At 36.7% G+C, this 17,699-nt stretch overlaps 1 protein-coding gene across 3 annotated transcripts in view; it reads left to right on the top strand.

Annotated features, from left to right (window-relative positions):
* Window positions 1-851: 851 nt before the first annotated feature.
* The window catches only part of LOC112517228 (villin-4-like), a 28,959-nt gene continuing 12,111 nt past the window's right edge, over window positions 852-17,699 (top strand). For all 3 annotated transcript variants that reach the window (XM_025124593.1, XM_025124594.1, XM_025124592.1), the window contains exons 1-9: window positions 852-907; window positions 1,127-1,226; window positions 13,680-13,748; window positions 14,668-14,877; window positions 15,217-15,394; window positions 15,761-15,893; window positions 16,342-16,504; window positions 16,767-16,911; window positions 17,204-17,310. In XM_025124593.1, the coding sequence (XP_024980361.1) occupies window positions 852-907; window positions 1,127-1,226; window positions 13,680-13,748; window positions 14,668-14,877; window positions 15,217-15,394; window positions 15,761-15,893; window positions 16,342-16,504; window positions 16,767-16,911; window positions 17,204-17,310 (1,161 nt within the window). The remainder of the gene's footprint in view (window positions 908-1,126; window positions 1,227-13,679; window positions 13,749-14,667; window positions 14,878-15,216; window positions 15,395-15,760; window positions 15,894-16,341; window positions 16,505-16,766; window positions 16,912-17,203; window positions 17,311-17,699) is intronic.

Genomic DNA, 17,699 nt, shown 5'->3' with positions numbered 1-17,699 from the left:
AGTCTATTGTGATAGTTAAAGTGCAATATTTTTTTTTACGAAGGATCCTTTGTTTCATGAGAGAACATAGCACATCGACATTCATTACCATTTTGTATATGAGATCATTACTCGTGGTGCCTTATTGGTGTCGCTGTTAAGAAAGATGAGACCAGGCGACCTAGGGTGGCCCAGATTACCGGTAGGAAGTAAAAAGGCATTGGCTAAAAAGCCTAAGAAATTAGATCTCAAATTTTTGTGAGATCATTATGGGGGTTTTATATTGCAAATTCCTCTCCAACTTTGAAGTGTGGATTTAGTTGCTTACATTTGGATTTTGGTAGTCGTTCACGTAAGCATTATGTTATAACTTATCACTTGTTGAATATAGTACATCATTTCATCTTTCGAGTTAAGGGATGACATATACACTTTTAAGGCCGTGGAACCTCATGATATGCTTGTGTTGTTACATTATTGCTTCATTTACCTGGTGTGAATATCGTGACACAATGTATATATTTGTGATCAGTTTTGTTTCCTCATTTTGGTTGTTTGGTCATTTGCACACATTTTAGGTATTTGGGATTTCTGTATCGGTTTTGTAAAGTCCCAACAATGAATCACTATGACACACTTGCTCTCTTAGATTAAAATCCATTTAATATGCATATTGAATTTTGAAATTATATAGTAATCCTTATCACATCCTTCTAACTATATCACATGCTTCTAACTATGTTTTTGCACTTCCAATTTATGTGGTTATATATAACCTTCATGACTTTTTCATACATATTTCTCTTATATATTATGTCCCAATATTCAGGTTGTGGTTCTAAAGGGCCAAACTAACCGAAGAGTAAAGCAACATGTCTCTTTCTATGAAAGATGTAGATCCAGCCTTTCAAGGCGCCGGACAAAAAGCGTATCCTTTGCCTTAAATATATCTGAATTTGGAAGACATTTTTTCTTCAAGCTACAATTTTTATTGTTTATTAACCAAATGATGAGGGTTGCACCATGTAGAAATGATTGTAGAAGGGTATATATAAAAAAACATGTTAAAACTAAACTAAATACATGCTTTCTGAGTGCAAATTGTTGTATGGATGTTAAACTGTACATCCTTCCTGACAATTCATAGCGGAATTGAGGTATGGCGCATCGAGAATTCTAAGCCGGTGGCTGTCGCAGAGTCTTCTTATGGTAAATTTTATACAGGGGAATCCTATATTATTTTGAAGGTGTGTTCTCTTATCTTAATACAATTGCATATTCTAATTATATATCTAATTTTAACTTGTATTCGTATCCTATGTTATTAGTAATCCTCACAAAATAATGTGTTTCAATGCCTATAAGTTATTAGTATTCCACATATGAGATTTTGTTTCAATACCTATAAGTTGCTTTATTAATTTTTTTGGTGTATTGTTGTGCTTTTTTGTTCATTGTTACTCTTTTTGTATTATGAGCCTGGTATTTTCATTTAAATGTGAGTTAAGCATCTAACTTGTAGAACTATCTTGTCTTTAAGAATTCTTGTTGTTTAATTGGTTACAACTACTATACACTCTTGTTAAAAATAACTGCTCTTTGAAACCTATGGTTCGCCTAATTTTGTTGTTGGACAAAGTGGACGATGTTGGGGTTTATATTTCCACAAACCATTGCACACATGTCCCATACCATGTTAATCAACTTGTACAAGTGAAAACCCAACAACATCATATAAACCGTTAGATATAGTAAATTAAGGATCTCCTTTGGTGTTGATAATTTTAGGTTTTCCTTATTTAGGTTCATTAGTTCTATATATATTGTATAAACTTGTTCTTTAACATACATGAAAGTATTCCTCTCTATCAGAACCCCTTCTTCCGTGATAAACCTTAGATGCCAAACTTTTGCACCTGAACCCTCGCCACCACTGTCGGAGTTCACTGAAAACCCTAGATATCAACCATGCCACCTTCAGAGATGACCGGACCTTGGTTGATGACTGTGAAACCCTAGCACGGACCAAATCTGCAAAATCCTGCTGAGGATGTTCTCGCCGTCGTCCCAAGACGGTCCCATCTTTCTAATGTCCGCCACCTCCGATAGATACCGGTATTGTTCTTTTTGCTTGTTCTTTATAAATGTTTCTTCTCATATCCCAACACCAAAAATATTGCAACTTCATGTATCTGGTTTGAGTTAGCAAAGTCATTGTTATGCCCCATATTCTAGACATGCCAAGGGAGGGTAGTAGTACATGAGGCAAGAGGGGCAATATCGGAACATCAAAGATTAGCTTGTTAAGGATACTTTACTAAATTACTACTATGAATAATGGGAGATGGGGAGAGGAGGGTATGCTGTTTTGTTGAGATCACTTTGCTTGGAGTTTGGGAGAGCACCGACCTTTCAAAGGTTGGTTGTCATTATAACCATTGTATTGAAAGTAAGAATTCCAAAACCTTTGTTAATTGACTCATAAATGTTCATCAATTTCAGAGTTGTCAGTCCTAGAGGTACCTAGAACAAGCTCGTTTTTGTCAACCGGATGATGGCAGTGGTTGATCCATAAAAATTTATGATTAGAGGCACACTCAGGGGTGTCAAAATTTTTTAGAAACCAATTAACCCATTCAAACCAAGATGGGTTGTAACATCCCCTCCTACTAGTCCTCAGACGAGGCATGTCACGACTGAAAACGGATTCAAAATTTGTTATTCAAGTTGCGTTAACAGAAAGTCACAAAAGATCACATCACATCCAATTACTAAACATAATATAACATGTTTACAGATTTGCATAGCAAAAACACTAATTAGACAACTAGTCTTCTCGCCTCCTAAGCAATCTCGACTGCTCATCCAGCCATTGGTTAGATCCTGAACATGCCAAGGTAAAACAACACAAAAACTCAGTTGAGCAAAATTGCTCGATGAACGAGTAATAGAATAAGAATAATAGGATAGGAAATAGAAAACCAAAAGGAAGCATTATGATAAATACTGAAATAATCTCAAAAGTTTGAACTCATACAAATAAAAGTCAAGGCCAGAATCCCATCCGTATTTAAAGGCCGAATTGAAACTCATTCGACGTTTTTCTAATATTTAGAGGCCAAATTATGCTTTCACTTCTAAATCAAAGTTGTAGGACTATCTATTAGGATCTAATCGCTCAAGATTCACCCCATTTGGAGAAACTATCGATTTTATATGAATTTAGTGAGTAAATCCCGTTTTGTATACAAGACTAGTTTTGGAAACTAACTATAAAGTTGTATTAGACACATAAACCTTTCCAACGGCATATCGCGCACATCCTTTGGACCAACGAGTGATTCTCTATGCATTTGTAAACAACCCATAACTATTTTTTCTTCTTTGCACAACTCAAAACAGTTTCGTTTGAATATGTTTGATACTAAAACCATGATGAATCTTCAACTATGTACCTTTCCCATACCATAAATAAATGTTTGTCACTTTAATTTCCAACTTCTTTAATCAAAAACAACATGGAAATAACATCATATAATGAAGGTGTTTAGCTTACTAACCAAAGCCTAGTGAATCCTAAAATGTTCCATACCCAACTTTGACATTAATCATCAATTTTGGTGTACATACTTGGTTTGTCTCTACAACTACCAATTCTTCAAGATTTAATCACCAATACTTCAAGTTCTTAGATCCTTCACCAATAAACCAAATTTTAGCTCAAATTATAGTATCAATTCCTACAAACTCAACATACCTTGAAATTTATAGAATCAAACTTTGATTCTTTAACTTCTCTTCAATTTTTCAAAGTATCATATGTAGGAATATATGGAATCAAACCTTGATTCTTTACCTTCAATTCTTCAAAGTATCATCACTTTCCTAATTGTATAAGGAGATTTGAATCATATGTAGGGTTTGGATGAATAAAGGATTTCATTTCTAGAGAGAAAGTTAAGTTTTATATGAGGTTTCTTGGCTAAAAATAATGAGTTCAATCACTTGGCAAAAGAAGGTATAAAGTTCTCATTTTGTCCAACATCAACCCCTCATCGCCTGATTCAAGATTGGTGCTTACATGAATTTTTCTTAACATTTTTAGTCCTAAGCTAAAGTTTCTTTTTATACATAATTACCCCCTTCCATAAAACTTCATTTTACATGTTTAGTCCAAATACAACTTCTTTAAGTATGGGTTCAAGTACATAATGTGTAGTTTGAACACTTGTACTTTAAGCTTGTATCTTCACGCATAGTTACTTCAATTGACTTAAAGTTCTACCTCATATGCATAAGAGACAACCCATTTTAACATGGACAAGTAGGTAATGCATTCTATATAAATCAATATACTGATATTAGTTGGTAACAAAAATCTAGTGTGTTAGGTTATTTGGTTTTAGGCTTAAATGGTTCGGTTAACCAAATAGATATATATTTTTTTTATTGGTTTTTGGTTGCTATTTGTTAATTGAGCACATTATACTACTATTTACATATTTGACTATTTTGGTTATACTTAAAGCAAGTTCACATATTACACATCAATTCAAATTCGACTAATTTTTAATGTAACAGATGACTAAAGGAACAAATCATTAAACCAATTCGTAATAAAACAATAGGTTGACATTTGGCATAAAACAAATTCGATAGTTGATGAATATATAAATTACTAGTCAATAGAAAGAAATTAGAGGGCAAGAGACCAATAAATTAGATTTGGTTAGAATGAAATTAGATAGCAAAATGCCAAGAAAATCATAAATAAAAGGCAAATAGTAGCAAATCTTGAATCAATATAACAAACCCGAATTAAATAACAAACTCAAGAACCTTAAATAAAATAACAATTAACAAATAGAAAACCAATAAGTAACAAATATAAATCTATAAAATAATTAAATGAAAAAAAGTTGGAAGAAAACCCAAATTGTAATTTATCAAATCAATTGGATTGTAGCAAAAAGTAAAGAGAAATTACAGAGACTAGAAATGTTATAGTAGAAGGAGAGCATGGTTAGGCAATGATCACCGTGAACTACCACCACCCTCGTTACCACGACCATCACCATGAGCTTCGACATGGCCATCACCTGCTATCACTCTGTCAATAAATATGTCAATCCTTAGTCTTTAGGATCATCAATACACCTGAAAGCTCAAATGTGCAACCGTCTCTCCCCTCCCAACACCTTTCGACTTTAAAACACTTGAGGAGGCAGATAATTTTCAAGTAATGCTCAAACTTCGAAGTACCTAACAACTTCATGAACATATTCGCTATGCTATTATCCATGTGAATCTAATTGAGTGATGAAAGTTTTTCCTCGTACATGGCCATGAGAAAACACTACTTCACACGAATGTGTCTATTCTTCAAGCTGCAAGCCAAATTTCCAACCAGTTGAATTGCACTTTTGGTCATCGCAATTCACTACCACCACATCCTATACGAAACTAAAATCATTCAACAACTTGGCAAATGAACTTCCTCTTTTGTTGCTTTTACCATATCAATTGATTATGCTTTGGTAGTCGACAAGGTTACGATGGATTGCAACCTCGCATGCCAACCAATGGCAGTCCATGCACAAATTAAAAACATACGATGAGGTTGATTTAGCACGATCTCTATAACCGTCCTAGTCGGAGATGCATTTGTTGCTGCCGAATATGAGCCCCTTATCCATAGTTCCCTTCAAGTCGGAGCAGAACACAAGCCTTGTAGGCCTAGGGGCGGAACCTAATCTTTTTATACAAATGAATCACATATACCAATATAATTTGCTTCGATGTAATAGATATGCAAGTACAAAGTGGAACTTCTCATTTTTTTTCCGCTTTGAAATCTTGCACAATTTCTTTTAAACAAAAAAATTTCAGCAATTTATTTTTTGGTAAACAAAACCAATGAACCATTTAAATACTAACCAACCCATCCATTGTATGCTGCATTTAAGGTCTTCACATATTCAATCTAAGGATATACGTTTAACCAAGCAACTTGAAAGCTACACTTATGATTTTCTAAGTTGGATCTTGGATATATGAAAAATGTTGGTTGAAGTGGATCATGATTCAATCTTGATCTACATATCAATTATCAATCAAAAATAACAATTAACAAAAATATCAATAACTAAAATCTAGTAACCCTCTCAAAAAAAAAATTAGACTCACAAACAATCAGTAAAATATTTTAGCCCTAATTATGTAACAACTTTCTAAATAATCATAAATAAGGAAAGAGTCTAAATAAAATATTAATTAAAGTTATTGCTTACTTGGTGTCTTGGGCGGTTGTGTTAGGCCAGCGTCCAAATAACAATTTAATCAAAATAATCCTAATGTCTAACTTAATCTTACTTGGCAGTAAGGGCCTTGGTCCCCAAAGCCCTTAAGCCCTCCGCCGTTGCCTTCAATTACCTCAATATGACTTTTACGGCCAACTTACTGGTAGGGGTGTTTATGGGTTGGGTTGATCGGGTTGAAGACATTTGAACAACACAATCCATGCTTGTGGTTTGAAAAATCTTAACCCAACCTAACCTAAACCAAAGTGCAACCCAACCCAACCCAAACCGTACAGGTTAGTCGGGTTGATACTTTGGTATGTTATTTCTCTATTCATATTAAAATATTCTTCTAATCTTGAATATGTTATTTCTCTACTCATAAGTTATTTTTCATCATCAACCATTTGATACAACTTATCCATACTTCTTACATATATCACATTCAGTTAATTTTCTCAATTTACATGTATATGTTCATAGTACTGAACATATATACGAATGAGTTATATAGAGATGTGAATAGATTGAAAATATATGTATATGAAGAGCTTACATGATAGTGTAATTGTCTAATGTATATATTAATAGAAATTCAACAATCACATGCCAATAATTAAAAGGATATCGGGTTCATCGGATTGGGTTGGGTTGGGTTCAAATAATAGTAACCCAATATTTACAGTTTGAAAATTTTACAACTCGATTAGACATCGTGTTGCTTTAGGTTGAGTTATTTCGCGTTGGGTTGGGTTGATTGGATTGGTCGGGTTTTTGAGCACCCTTACTTACTAGGTTTAGACATATACCTACTAATGACACCAACTGCATAAGCTCAATCCTCTTTAGAGACGATATAACTTTTTTTATATAGAGGGGGGAGGCCCCTCCTATCAAGAGAAAACCACTAAACGCTAAAAACAACAAATTAAGCACTCGGGTGGGGGTGAACCACATCCACCAGAAAAGAACCAAGGCTCCCCTAAGGGAAAGAAAGGAAGAAAACAGGGGGAAGAGGAGAGGACCAACCACTAAGGAAGGTTCCAGGCAAGCCGGGCCCGGACAACATTCGGGAAGGGTTTTATGGTCAGCTGAGGAACCTAGACCGGACATCATCAATAATGGTCTTGACTACCATATCATAAGATCTTATCTTATTCTTGAAGATACGATTATTCCTTTCCTGCCAGAAGTGGTAGACGGTACCAACAAGCACTAATCTGCAAATGATAGACCAAATGGTCTTGCCTTTGGTGGCTTACTGGAAGATACTGATGATATCAACCCAGTTATCTCTGGGACAATAGGGATGTTCAGCTTGGGCTTAAGGTCATTCCAAACCTGATTCGGATACAGACACTCAAAGAAAAGATGTTGATTTAGGACCCTTATGACAGAATGCACACGTTAGAATAGGCCTCTCAGAACTGAAGCTTATCATGCGTCTTAAGATGCTGCTTGAGGACAACCCAAAGAATGAAAGAATGTCTGGGGATATTTTGAGAGAACCAGACCATGTGGTGCCAAATCGACATCTGGCTCATTGAGATGGATAGAGAGCCAGACCTCATAGACCGAGAAATGAGTAAGACAGTCATCCCTTTTTCTCTAGAGGAGTTAAAAGACATGAGAAAGAGAATCGTGGATAATGGGGTTGGGATTGTCCCACAGGTGGGGGCATATCCAGCTACCCTGACAGATAATGTTCTTAACGCAGGCATTGAGGGAGAGGTTAGCACTGAGGATATTATGAGGAGAGATTTGCCGGAAGAGGGGGTTATCAATGTGCCATTTATCAAACCAGGCAGATGTGGAAGCGCCATTACCAACTTGGGAGACAATAAAGTCTCTTATCTTATCCCGCATCGTTGCGGATCGGAGCATCCCATAAATTACGATCTTTAAGCCTATAGGAGTGGATCCATTTAACTCAGAGAGAGTCCTTATTGGTAAGGATTCTCCAAGTATGGGAGGCCATTAGGGCAAGATTCCAGCTGGTTAGGCTCTTGATGCCAAGCCCGCCTTGGGATTTAGGAAGACATACAATCTTCCAGGAGACCTTAGTTTTCCCTTTTTTTCAACTCACCATGGCACCACACGAAGCCCCGTATGAGCATTTCAATCTCCTTAAAAATAGAAACAGGAAAAACAAAGATCGATGCCCAATAGATTTTCATTGAGGATAGGACCGAGAAAATGAACTGCAATATACAGGTAAAAGAGAGATTTATTTTTTCAATTGTTCAACCGGGATTTGACCTTATCAACAAGAACCTTGCAGTCATTGTGATACAGACGAGTCGTGATAAGGGGAACTCCAAGATAGCGGACTGGGAGGGAGCCCTCAAGGAACTGAATAATGGAGTGGATGGTACTCTTGTTGTGCTGACCAGCGCTATAATAGAAGGCTTCGCTTTTGACCGGACTGGGAAACAGAACAGACACCTTAGAGAATTCATTCAACTTGAATCTTTTATGACGCGGACAAAGTCACTATCACCATGGCAGAATATGAGGAGGTTATCAGCAAAGCAAGGGTGGGTGATCTTCTGCTCCTCACAATTTCGATGATAGAAAAAGGTGTCCATCTCCAGATATTTCTTTTGGTCAGGAGGTTAAGGACCCCCATGACCAGGGTGAAAAGGTATGGGAGAAAGGGGATCACCCTGCCTCAGGCCACGACCTCCCTTGAAATAGCCATGGAGGTTTCCATTAATACTGACCGAGTATGATGCAGTGGAGACACATGTCATTATCCAATTAATCATGGTTAGCGAGAAGCCATAACCGAACAGGGTGGTGCGGAGGAAATGCCAATCGACAGTATCATAAACCTTTTGAATATCAATTTTAAAAGAACAATGAAAGGGACCCCGTTGCTTATGATAGTCATGCATGAGCTCTTGGACAAGAAGGACATTGTCAGTGATGAGATGACCCGGGAAAACGCAGACTGGTTAACACAAAACAGAGAGGGGAAATGATCTTTGATACGGTCCGCAATAATCTTGCTAATGATTCTATACAAGACATAACAGCAAGCTATGAGGCAGAAATCAGTGACTCTAGTAGGAGCGACCGACTTAGGGTTGAGAGCGAGGATAGTGTTGTTTAGGGACTTTAAGAGCTTGTCTGACGAGAAGACCTCACGACGGTGGAGCACAAATCCTTTCCAAAAATACCCCAAGCAGGCTTCAAGAATTTAGCGTTGAAACCATCAGGCCCCGGAGCCATGTCATCTCCCATATGGAAAAAGGCCTGCTTGTTCTCGGAATCAGTAAGGGGTGACATCATGGAAGCTTGATCGACATTAAGTTTTTTAGAAAAAAGAATCGCAGGATCGCAGATGGGAAGAGAGGGACGGGGAGTGCCAAGAATGTTTTGAGAATGAGATACGGGGGACCTCCTCACTAGCAACCCAAAGACCATAAACATTTTGGATGGTATCAATATGATTCCAGCTGATACGACTCTTGACCGACTTGTGGAAAAAAGGAAGAATTTTTGTCTCCCTCACGAAGCTAGTTTATTTTGGCTTTTTGCTTCAAAAACCGCTCCTCATAGAGGCAAGCACCATTGTAGGCAGATAAATACCTACAGTGCTCCTTTCGGAGAGCCACATTTTCAGTGTCACTATCCAGAACGATCTAAACGCTGTCAAGCTCAAGCCGAAGACTAGACACTTTAGAAAAAAGGTTACCCTAATCATTAATAAGTTTACGGGGAGGGCCTTTGAGATTTTGAAGATTTTGGGAAATCTTATACATCTCATGACCAGACTGATCAGGGTTTTAACTCAAAGCAACGACAAAATTAAAAGACTCTTTATGGGTAAGGAAGTTAGAAATTTTAAAAGGTTTAAGCTTACAAGAAACACGGGATGAAAGAGTTAGGACCATTGAGCTATGGTCTGAAGACCGATAGGGGTGAAAGATGACAGAGGCAGAAGGGAAATGAGCAAAAGATTGAGAATTACCCAAGACACGATCAATCTTTTTTAGGAGACTCATGTGCTATTAGATTTCTTAGACCAGGTGAAGAAGAGACCCTTGAAGTTGATATCCTCAACCTCAAGGTGACGCACACACTCACGGAAATCATCCATACTACGGGGATCCCGACGTGCCAGAAATGTTGTCTTTCAGGTCAAGAGCAGAATTAAAATCTCCCATGATGAACCACGGGGAGTCCTTGAGAACATGCTTATGACCTTTAAGAGAAGCCCATAACGGGCGATAGACGATATGGTAATTATCCACATAGACAACAGAGAGGAAAAGACTCTTAGAGGTGTCCCGAATCTTGACTTGAAAATGCATCACCTGATTAGTGGCATTTAGGAGCATTATGTCAACATGAATGAGGTTCCATACAACAATGATACGGGTACCTCTAGGGCAAAGAGAGTCATTAGAGGTCCAGGACCAAGATCCAAAGACATTCTCACTGATAGAAGGAAGATTAGAGACAAGGGCACGAGACTTAAGAGTAGTATAGACATGAAGATTATAATCTCGAATGAGGTCTCTCATAGCTTTCTAAAGGGACAGCTTACAGAGACCACGAGAATTCCACGAGGCAAAGCTCGTCATTGGGCAACGGGGGCAGGGGTGGAGTCCATCTTCTCGGGCTCATGAGTGGGCATAGGATCAACCTAGGAGGGTATGAGATCAAGGGTAAGGAATCGGACGGTTTCACCATCATCCGACTCAACCTCAATCATATCATCCTCATCAAAGAGGTCACCCTGATCAAGGGAATCATCCTCAAGCCCAGAGGGAACAAAAAGGGAAAGGAGAGAGAGAGAGAGAGAGAGAGAGAGAGAGAGAAAAAAAAAGAGGTCACAGGGTCTTTAGGAAAAGACGGGTCAGCAATGATAGAGAAGCGGTTGGAAGAGGGAGAGGAACCTTAGATTGCTTCCTGGTGGGGTGTGAAGAGTTTGAAGGTTTAAAGAGATATGGCCAAGGATGGGGGAGCATAGGGGGAGAGGATGGTAAGAGGAGGAGGGTAAACCCTTTTTTTGGGGGGGGGGAGTACTCACTGGGGGGAACTAGGGTTGGGGGGTCTCCTTATAACAGGTCGGAATTCGTTGTGAGGAGGAGCCTTCGCTTTGGACTTTGTAGAAGCATTTGTGTTCTTTCCACTATCCAAATGGGAGTGGGTGTCTCGTTTTTGGGATTCCCCATGTCAAGTTTAAAGAACTCCCTTTACCATGATGAAAGCTTTTGCTCTTGATGGTTTGGAAACCATCACTATCAATCAAATGAACATTTTCAACACTAACATTATCAGAAGAAGCATTCTTTTGTGAGGTAACCTTAGAAATAATATGCAAGCACGAGGAATTAGAGTGTCCAAAAATCAGGCAATGTGAGCACATAGGGGGATTCCAGTCATATTCAACTCTGAGTGTAAAGGGACAAAGCGAGAGTATCTAGGTTCGGAATACGGACATTAACAGAGTCCATCCAAGATTGGCGAATGCACGACCCACTTGCATTCAATGTTTGGGCTAGCTTCAACATTTTCAGCTTTCTATCCCCGTGTATTCTCGTTTTCGAGCCCAAATTTTAAGTTTTACCCCAATTTAGCAAAAAAAATGGCGAATACACGACCCGCTTGCAATTTCTAGTTTTTTTTAGTTGATCGATGAGAACAGTTTGCAGACCGAGGGGGGTTGTATGTCAAATTGTTAAATGTCTTCCATTTCCCTCATTCAAATTGGTTTTCTAACCATTTCTCTTCTGAGTTGACCCAAATGTCACTACTTCCACAATATTTAGGTCCGCAATAGCTAAAGGTCCAAAAAAATTCAAATTCAACATAAATATGCAATTGCAACGGGCCAGGTTCGCAATTATGACCGTAAATCGGTTGAATTTGACCTTTTTTGTCTTTTAGCTATGACATTGGATCAATCCGAATTTGTACGAGAAAAATGGTTCGTTGGAGCTAATTTTTTCTTTTTAAATAATGCATTAAATGTGAAAGTATACATTAAATGTCTTTTACTATTTTATCCACTTGTATCGTTGCGAGTTCTGTATTAAATGATTTCACCCTCGTGACATACATATAATGCATTTATTTATGATATCGCAAATTGTATTTAAGATGGTAAAAATGCATTAAATGCGGAATCACAAAAGACATATTTAAGAGAGTATTTAATACATTTTAATCATTTATTTGTTTACTAAAGAATCCACAAAATGTCCCCACCAAAATCAATAAAAAAATTCAAAAGAGTAAAAGATTCAAAAGAGTACGCAAGTGGGTCATACATTGGCAAATCCCACTTGTGTTTTTTCCTGCTAATTTGGGACAAAACTTGAAATTTAAAGGTGTTTGAGATTGTTTATAAAAACAAATTATTGATTTATTTCAATTTGACATCGGTAATAAGCATTATTGAGTGTTTGGATAAACAGTTTATTTCGGCACTAAACCGGTAATAAAGAGTTTTTGATCTAACTTATAATAAGTTAAACCATTATAACTTATAATAAGTTTATAAAAACTTTTATTAAAAAAATATAAATTGTTTCAAATAAGCAATCCCAAACGCCTCTTAGGCTAAAAGTGCATAGGTTGAGGGATTTGGGCTATTTTAGGGATTATCCCAAGAATAAAAGTCTAAAGAAACAACTATAATAGCAACAGCAGTACTAATAGAATTAAAATAATGACAATAACATATATGTAACAACAATATTAATAAAGATTGTACATGACTCCTTAATCAAATTTGGAAAGCAATCTATCCAATTTACATGTTGGAAAGTGGGTGTAATTAATCCATGCAACATTTGAGTGATTACTCTGACCATATATGGCCTCAAATAAGCATAAAATAAGGAAAACATTGGTATGTTTGTTTTTTTAAAAGATATTATAGTTTGAAATCTTATTTCATTTTTAATTGATTAGAGATGGTGTTAAAGTCTAAAAAAGAAATTAATAACATTGTTTGTTTTTAAAACTGATAAATGACTGAATATTTGTAATTCTCTATTTTACTCCTCATAATATAAATTATATTTTTACTCTTAAATATATAAGATAATCATCAAGAACTCTTTTGTAACTATTACATTAATTTTTAAACAACAAAGTGTTAAACATCACCCATCTATTTCAAAATATTTCCTACAATTTCACTTGTTTATTCTTAATTATTATGAAACTTCATAAAACATAACTTATAATTTGATAAATAACATAGTATTTGATAGTCAAAATATCGTTATTGATTTATTAACATATATTTTAGATTTTATTATTAATTTAATTGTGTATTATAAAAATTAAACAGTTTCTTTTGTTTTCAATCTAATTGATTACTGTCTGATACTTCTTATCAAACACCCCTGAGTATTACACTTTACATTTCTTTTACAGAGTAACGCTACAAAAAATGGTGCCTTCCGCTATGACATCCACTATTGGCTAGGTAAAGATACAAATCAGGTGTGTTTTCGCATAAGGTGTTCTATCTTCATGAATTCATGAATTTCTTTACTGAGATACATGTCATTACAACAAAATCGGGTTTATAGGATGTCTAAAATGTCTTATGATCTGTTTACCAAATGCTTACTTGGGTAAGCGCTTACCAAATTATATTATCTTACCGGATGAATACGGTGAGAACCAAAAATCTTGCCCCGGTAAAAACGAGGCAATGACCGCAAGTTTTACCCGGTAAGTGAGAACAATGATTCTTACCACGGTCAGCTCTTACCGGGTGAATTGTTGCATAGAAAGTCGTTTTTGTTGACTAAAATCTTACCCGATAAGTAAATTAAAAATATTGAATCTTACCGATAAGTGCTTACCGGGTAAGTGTTTGGTAAACAGCCCCTTAATGTCCTAATTGAATGTCTTTTAGGACTTAAGTTTACAGAGTCAAACAATAGTGCCTCCTATATTAAAATGTTACGGTAAGTTTATAAGATACTTCTGGGCGTCTTAGCAAGTTCTTTATGACAGTTTTGATATAAAGCATCCTATTAAATTTTTTATATGACATTATTTGAAAAGTGTTTTATAAAAACAAGTGGTGTCCTATAAAAAATGCTAATGCGACACTTTACTTTAATAGTGTTTAAAAACTTGTTAAGGCACCCAAAAAATCCTCTATAAACTTATTGTAACACTTTTGCATAGAATGCACAATTGTTTGGTCCTATAAGCTTATCGATTAGGACAAACATTTTTTGCCAACTATAAACCCAATTTTGGTGTAGTGTGTTGCAACAACTTGTTATTGTACTACATCTTTTTTCCACAAGGTTAACCAACTCTTCATTTTTTATTCAGTCAGACATGATTACAAGAGCTGTCTTATAGTCATTCAATTCATATGATTTCTTCTTTTTTATTACAGGATGAAGCTAGGACAGCAGCCATTAAGACACTTGAACTTGATGGAGCTCTTGGAGGACGATCTGTTCAGTATCGTGAATTACAAGGACATGAGACTGAGAGGTTCCTTTCTTACTTTAAGCCATGTATCATACCTCGAGAAGGTGAACCTGAAGAGCACAAAACTCGTATGTTTGTATGCAAAGGAAAGCATGTGGTTCATGTACAAGAGGCAAGTCTGTGTTTTACTGCACATTAGATAGGATCCTCTATGTTTGTTAGAGTCCTACATCGGCTCTTTTTGAAGAGTAATCGGGTGTTCCACATATTTTCACATGGTATCAGAGCCAAGATCTACCATTCTAGGACTCGATACCCCGGGGCAACCATGCCTATCTAGCCTCCGTTGGAAGAGGGTGTGTTACAGTCCCAAAGCGGCTAGCCTTGGACCATTTCTCCTCAATATATATTGGAAACACACTTCTCTTGTCAAGGGGTCTTTTGGATAGTAATATAATGGGTTCCCAAATATTCTCACAATGTTATCTAAATTATGACTTGTTGGGGACAGGTTCCTTGTGCTCGATCCTCGCTCAATCATGATGATGTCTGTATCTTGGACAGTAAAAATAAGATTTTCCAGTTTAATGGATCCAATACTTCCATACAAGAAAGGGCTAGAGCACTAGAAGTTGTGCAGTATATCAAAAATAATTACCATCTTGGGAAGTGCGATATAGCTACCATCGGTATGTAAATACTAGGGGCCGTTTACCTAAATACTTACCTGGTAAGCGTTTAATATGAGGAGTCAACAATATAATTTATTTTACCGGGTAAGATTGTAGTACGTTAAAGTGGCATCGTATGCAATAATTTACCCGGGTAAGAGTTGCTACTTTCACTTACCGAGTAAGACTCTCCATCTTTATCATTGCTCTTACCGGGTATTATTTTAACCCTTGTCATTTCATCCGGAAAGGAAAATTACCATGTAATCAGTTACCGGGTAAATGTTTAATAAACGACCCATCGAAAGAATTTGGAGAATCTGTTTCTGGTTTCATGAATGAAGTTGACAATTTTAAAAATCTGATTTCTCATTTCATGACTAGAGGATGGGATGCTAATGGCTGATGCTGAAGCTGGAGAATTTTGGGGTTTCTTTGGTGGCTTTGCTCCGCTTCCAAGGAAAACAAATGTGAAAGCCGCACAGAGTACCAATGCTGTTCCTACTCAGCTATTTTGGTAATATGTTCTTGCCTTCCTTGTATACATGGTGAAATTGACTCAAGTGACCATTTTTCACACTCTCCTAATCATTTTTCTCGGGTTTATCCAAATGTCACTACTCCCACAATAACCAGATATACGATATTAGCCAGGTTTGCAATATTAGCTAAAAGGCAAAAAAAGAAAATTCAAATTTAACACAAATCTGCAATCCGCAATTGCGACGGCCAAGTCCGAAATAGCGACGGCTAGGTCCGCAATTGCGACGGTGAACCGGTTGAATTTGATTTTTTTTGGTTTTTTAGCTAATGTTGCGGAAGTAGTGACATGGCTAAGTTCGGGAGAGAAATGGTTAGGAGACCAATTTGAGTGCGGAAAATGGTCATTTGAGTCAATTTCCTGTATATATGTGTTATATATGTACAAACAGCAGTTCTAACAAGATTTCTGTTTGGTTTTCAAGTGTCAAGAAGGGGCAGGCAGAACGTGTTGCTGCTAAGTCATTGACAAAAAAGTTACTAGACTCACACAACTGTTATCTTCTGGATTGTGGAGAAGTAATTTATGTGTGGATGGGACGAAACACTTCTCTAGCAGAAAGAAAAGCTGCAAGTGAAGCTGCAGAAGTATACATTTTTTTGTTTTGAAGTATATAATATTTATATATGGAAAATACTCACACACGCTCCTCACCAAATGTGAGATTTGAAACGTTTACTTCCTGAGAGGTTGGGCTCTACCATTAACCTGGATACCCTTGGCCAATGACCCTTTGGTAAAAGCTGCAAGTGGAGCTGTAGAAGTAACAGTTTTTATGATTAACATTTCCAAGTTTTTTATTATAATGTATTTTGTCTTTTGCTTATTGTTGTTAATCTGAATTGACAGGAACATCTACGAGCCCAAGATAGACCAACATCTAATATAATCTGCATGATTGACAATTTTGAGACGGTATCTTTTCGATCAAAGTTTAATTCCTGGCCCCAATCGGACGCAGACGCATCTGAGGATGGTAGAGGCAAGGTGGCTGGTTAGTTATGCCATACCTTTTCAAAAGAATATACTACCAATTTTTTGATAACCTTATGGCCACGGTTTTTATGACTATGGCTATGTTTGTTCATGGGATATAGCAACGCAATTTAAACGTGGCCATAAGGGTATCAATAGTCACAAAAGAATAGGCTACAGTTTGGTAGGAAAAAAAACTATGGCGAAAGGCCTATGGCCACGGTTTTTAGCCGTGGCCTATGCTACTTTTTGTACTAGTGGCAGATAACTAATTTTCGACTTTCTGACTGATCGTATCTATGATCTTATAGCACTTCTAAAACGCCGAGGGCTCGATGTTAAGGGTCTACTTAAATCTGCTCCCACACAGGAGGAGGAAGAACCTCAACCATATATTGATTGTAGTGGAAATTTGCAGGTTTGATAAAATTTAATTCTTTGATGGTGTCTTGTTATGCCTGTCAGTAATACATTTGGTACTTTATATTCATCATGAATATATTCACTTGTATTTGTTATTTGTCAATGAGTATATTCATCATTGAATATACACTAAAAAGTTATATCTCAGGTCCTTAAATTTTTTGTGGTTCTCATTTATACTGGGCTCTCTTGTGTGGGTGTATTGTATTGTTGGAGGATCCTCGAAAGTAGGACACCCTAGAAAACAATGAGAAACTTGGATAAAATTGTGAGAAGGCATAAGAGCTCGCTTTACTTAAGTTGTATTTTGACCCTAATTTTGCGTGGGTATCATGAAATCAACTCGAGGATATTTTAACTTAAAGAATCCTAATTGTTCCTATA

The sequence above is a fragment of the Cynara cardunculus genome (genome assembly GCF_001531365.2).
Source record: "Cynara cardunculus var. scolymus isolate 2C chromosome LG 8, CcrdV1, whole genome shotgun sequence".
Taxonomy (NCBI): domain Eukaryota; kingdom Viridiplantae; phylum Streptophyta; class Magnoliopsida; order Asterales; family Asteraceae; genus Cynara; species Cynara cardunculus.
The sequence above is the reverse complement of the archived record's forward strand: the minus strand, read 5'-3'. Positions and strand labels throughout refer to the sequence as shown.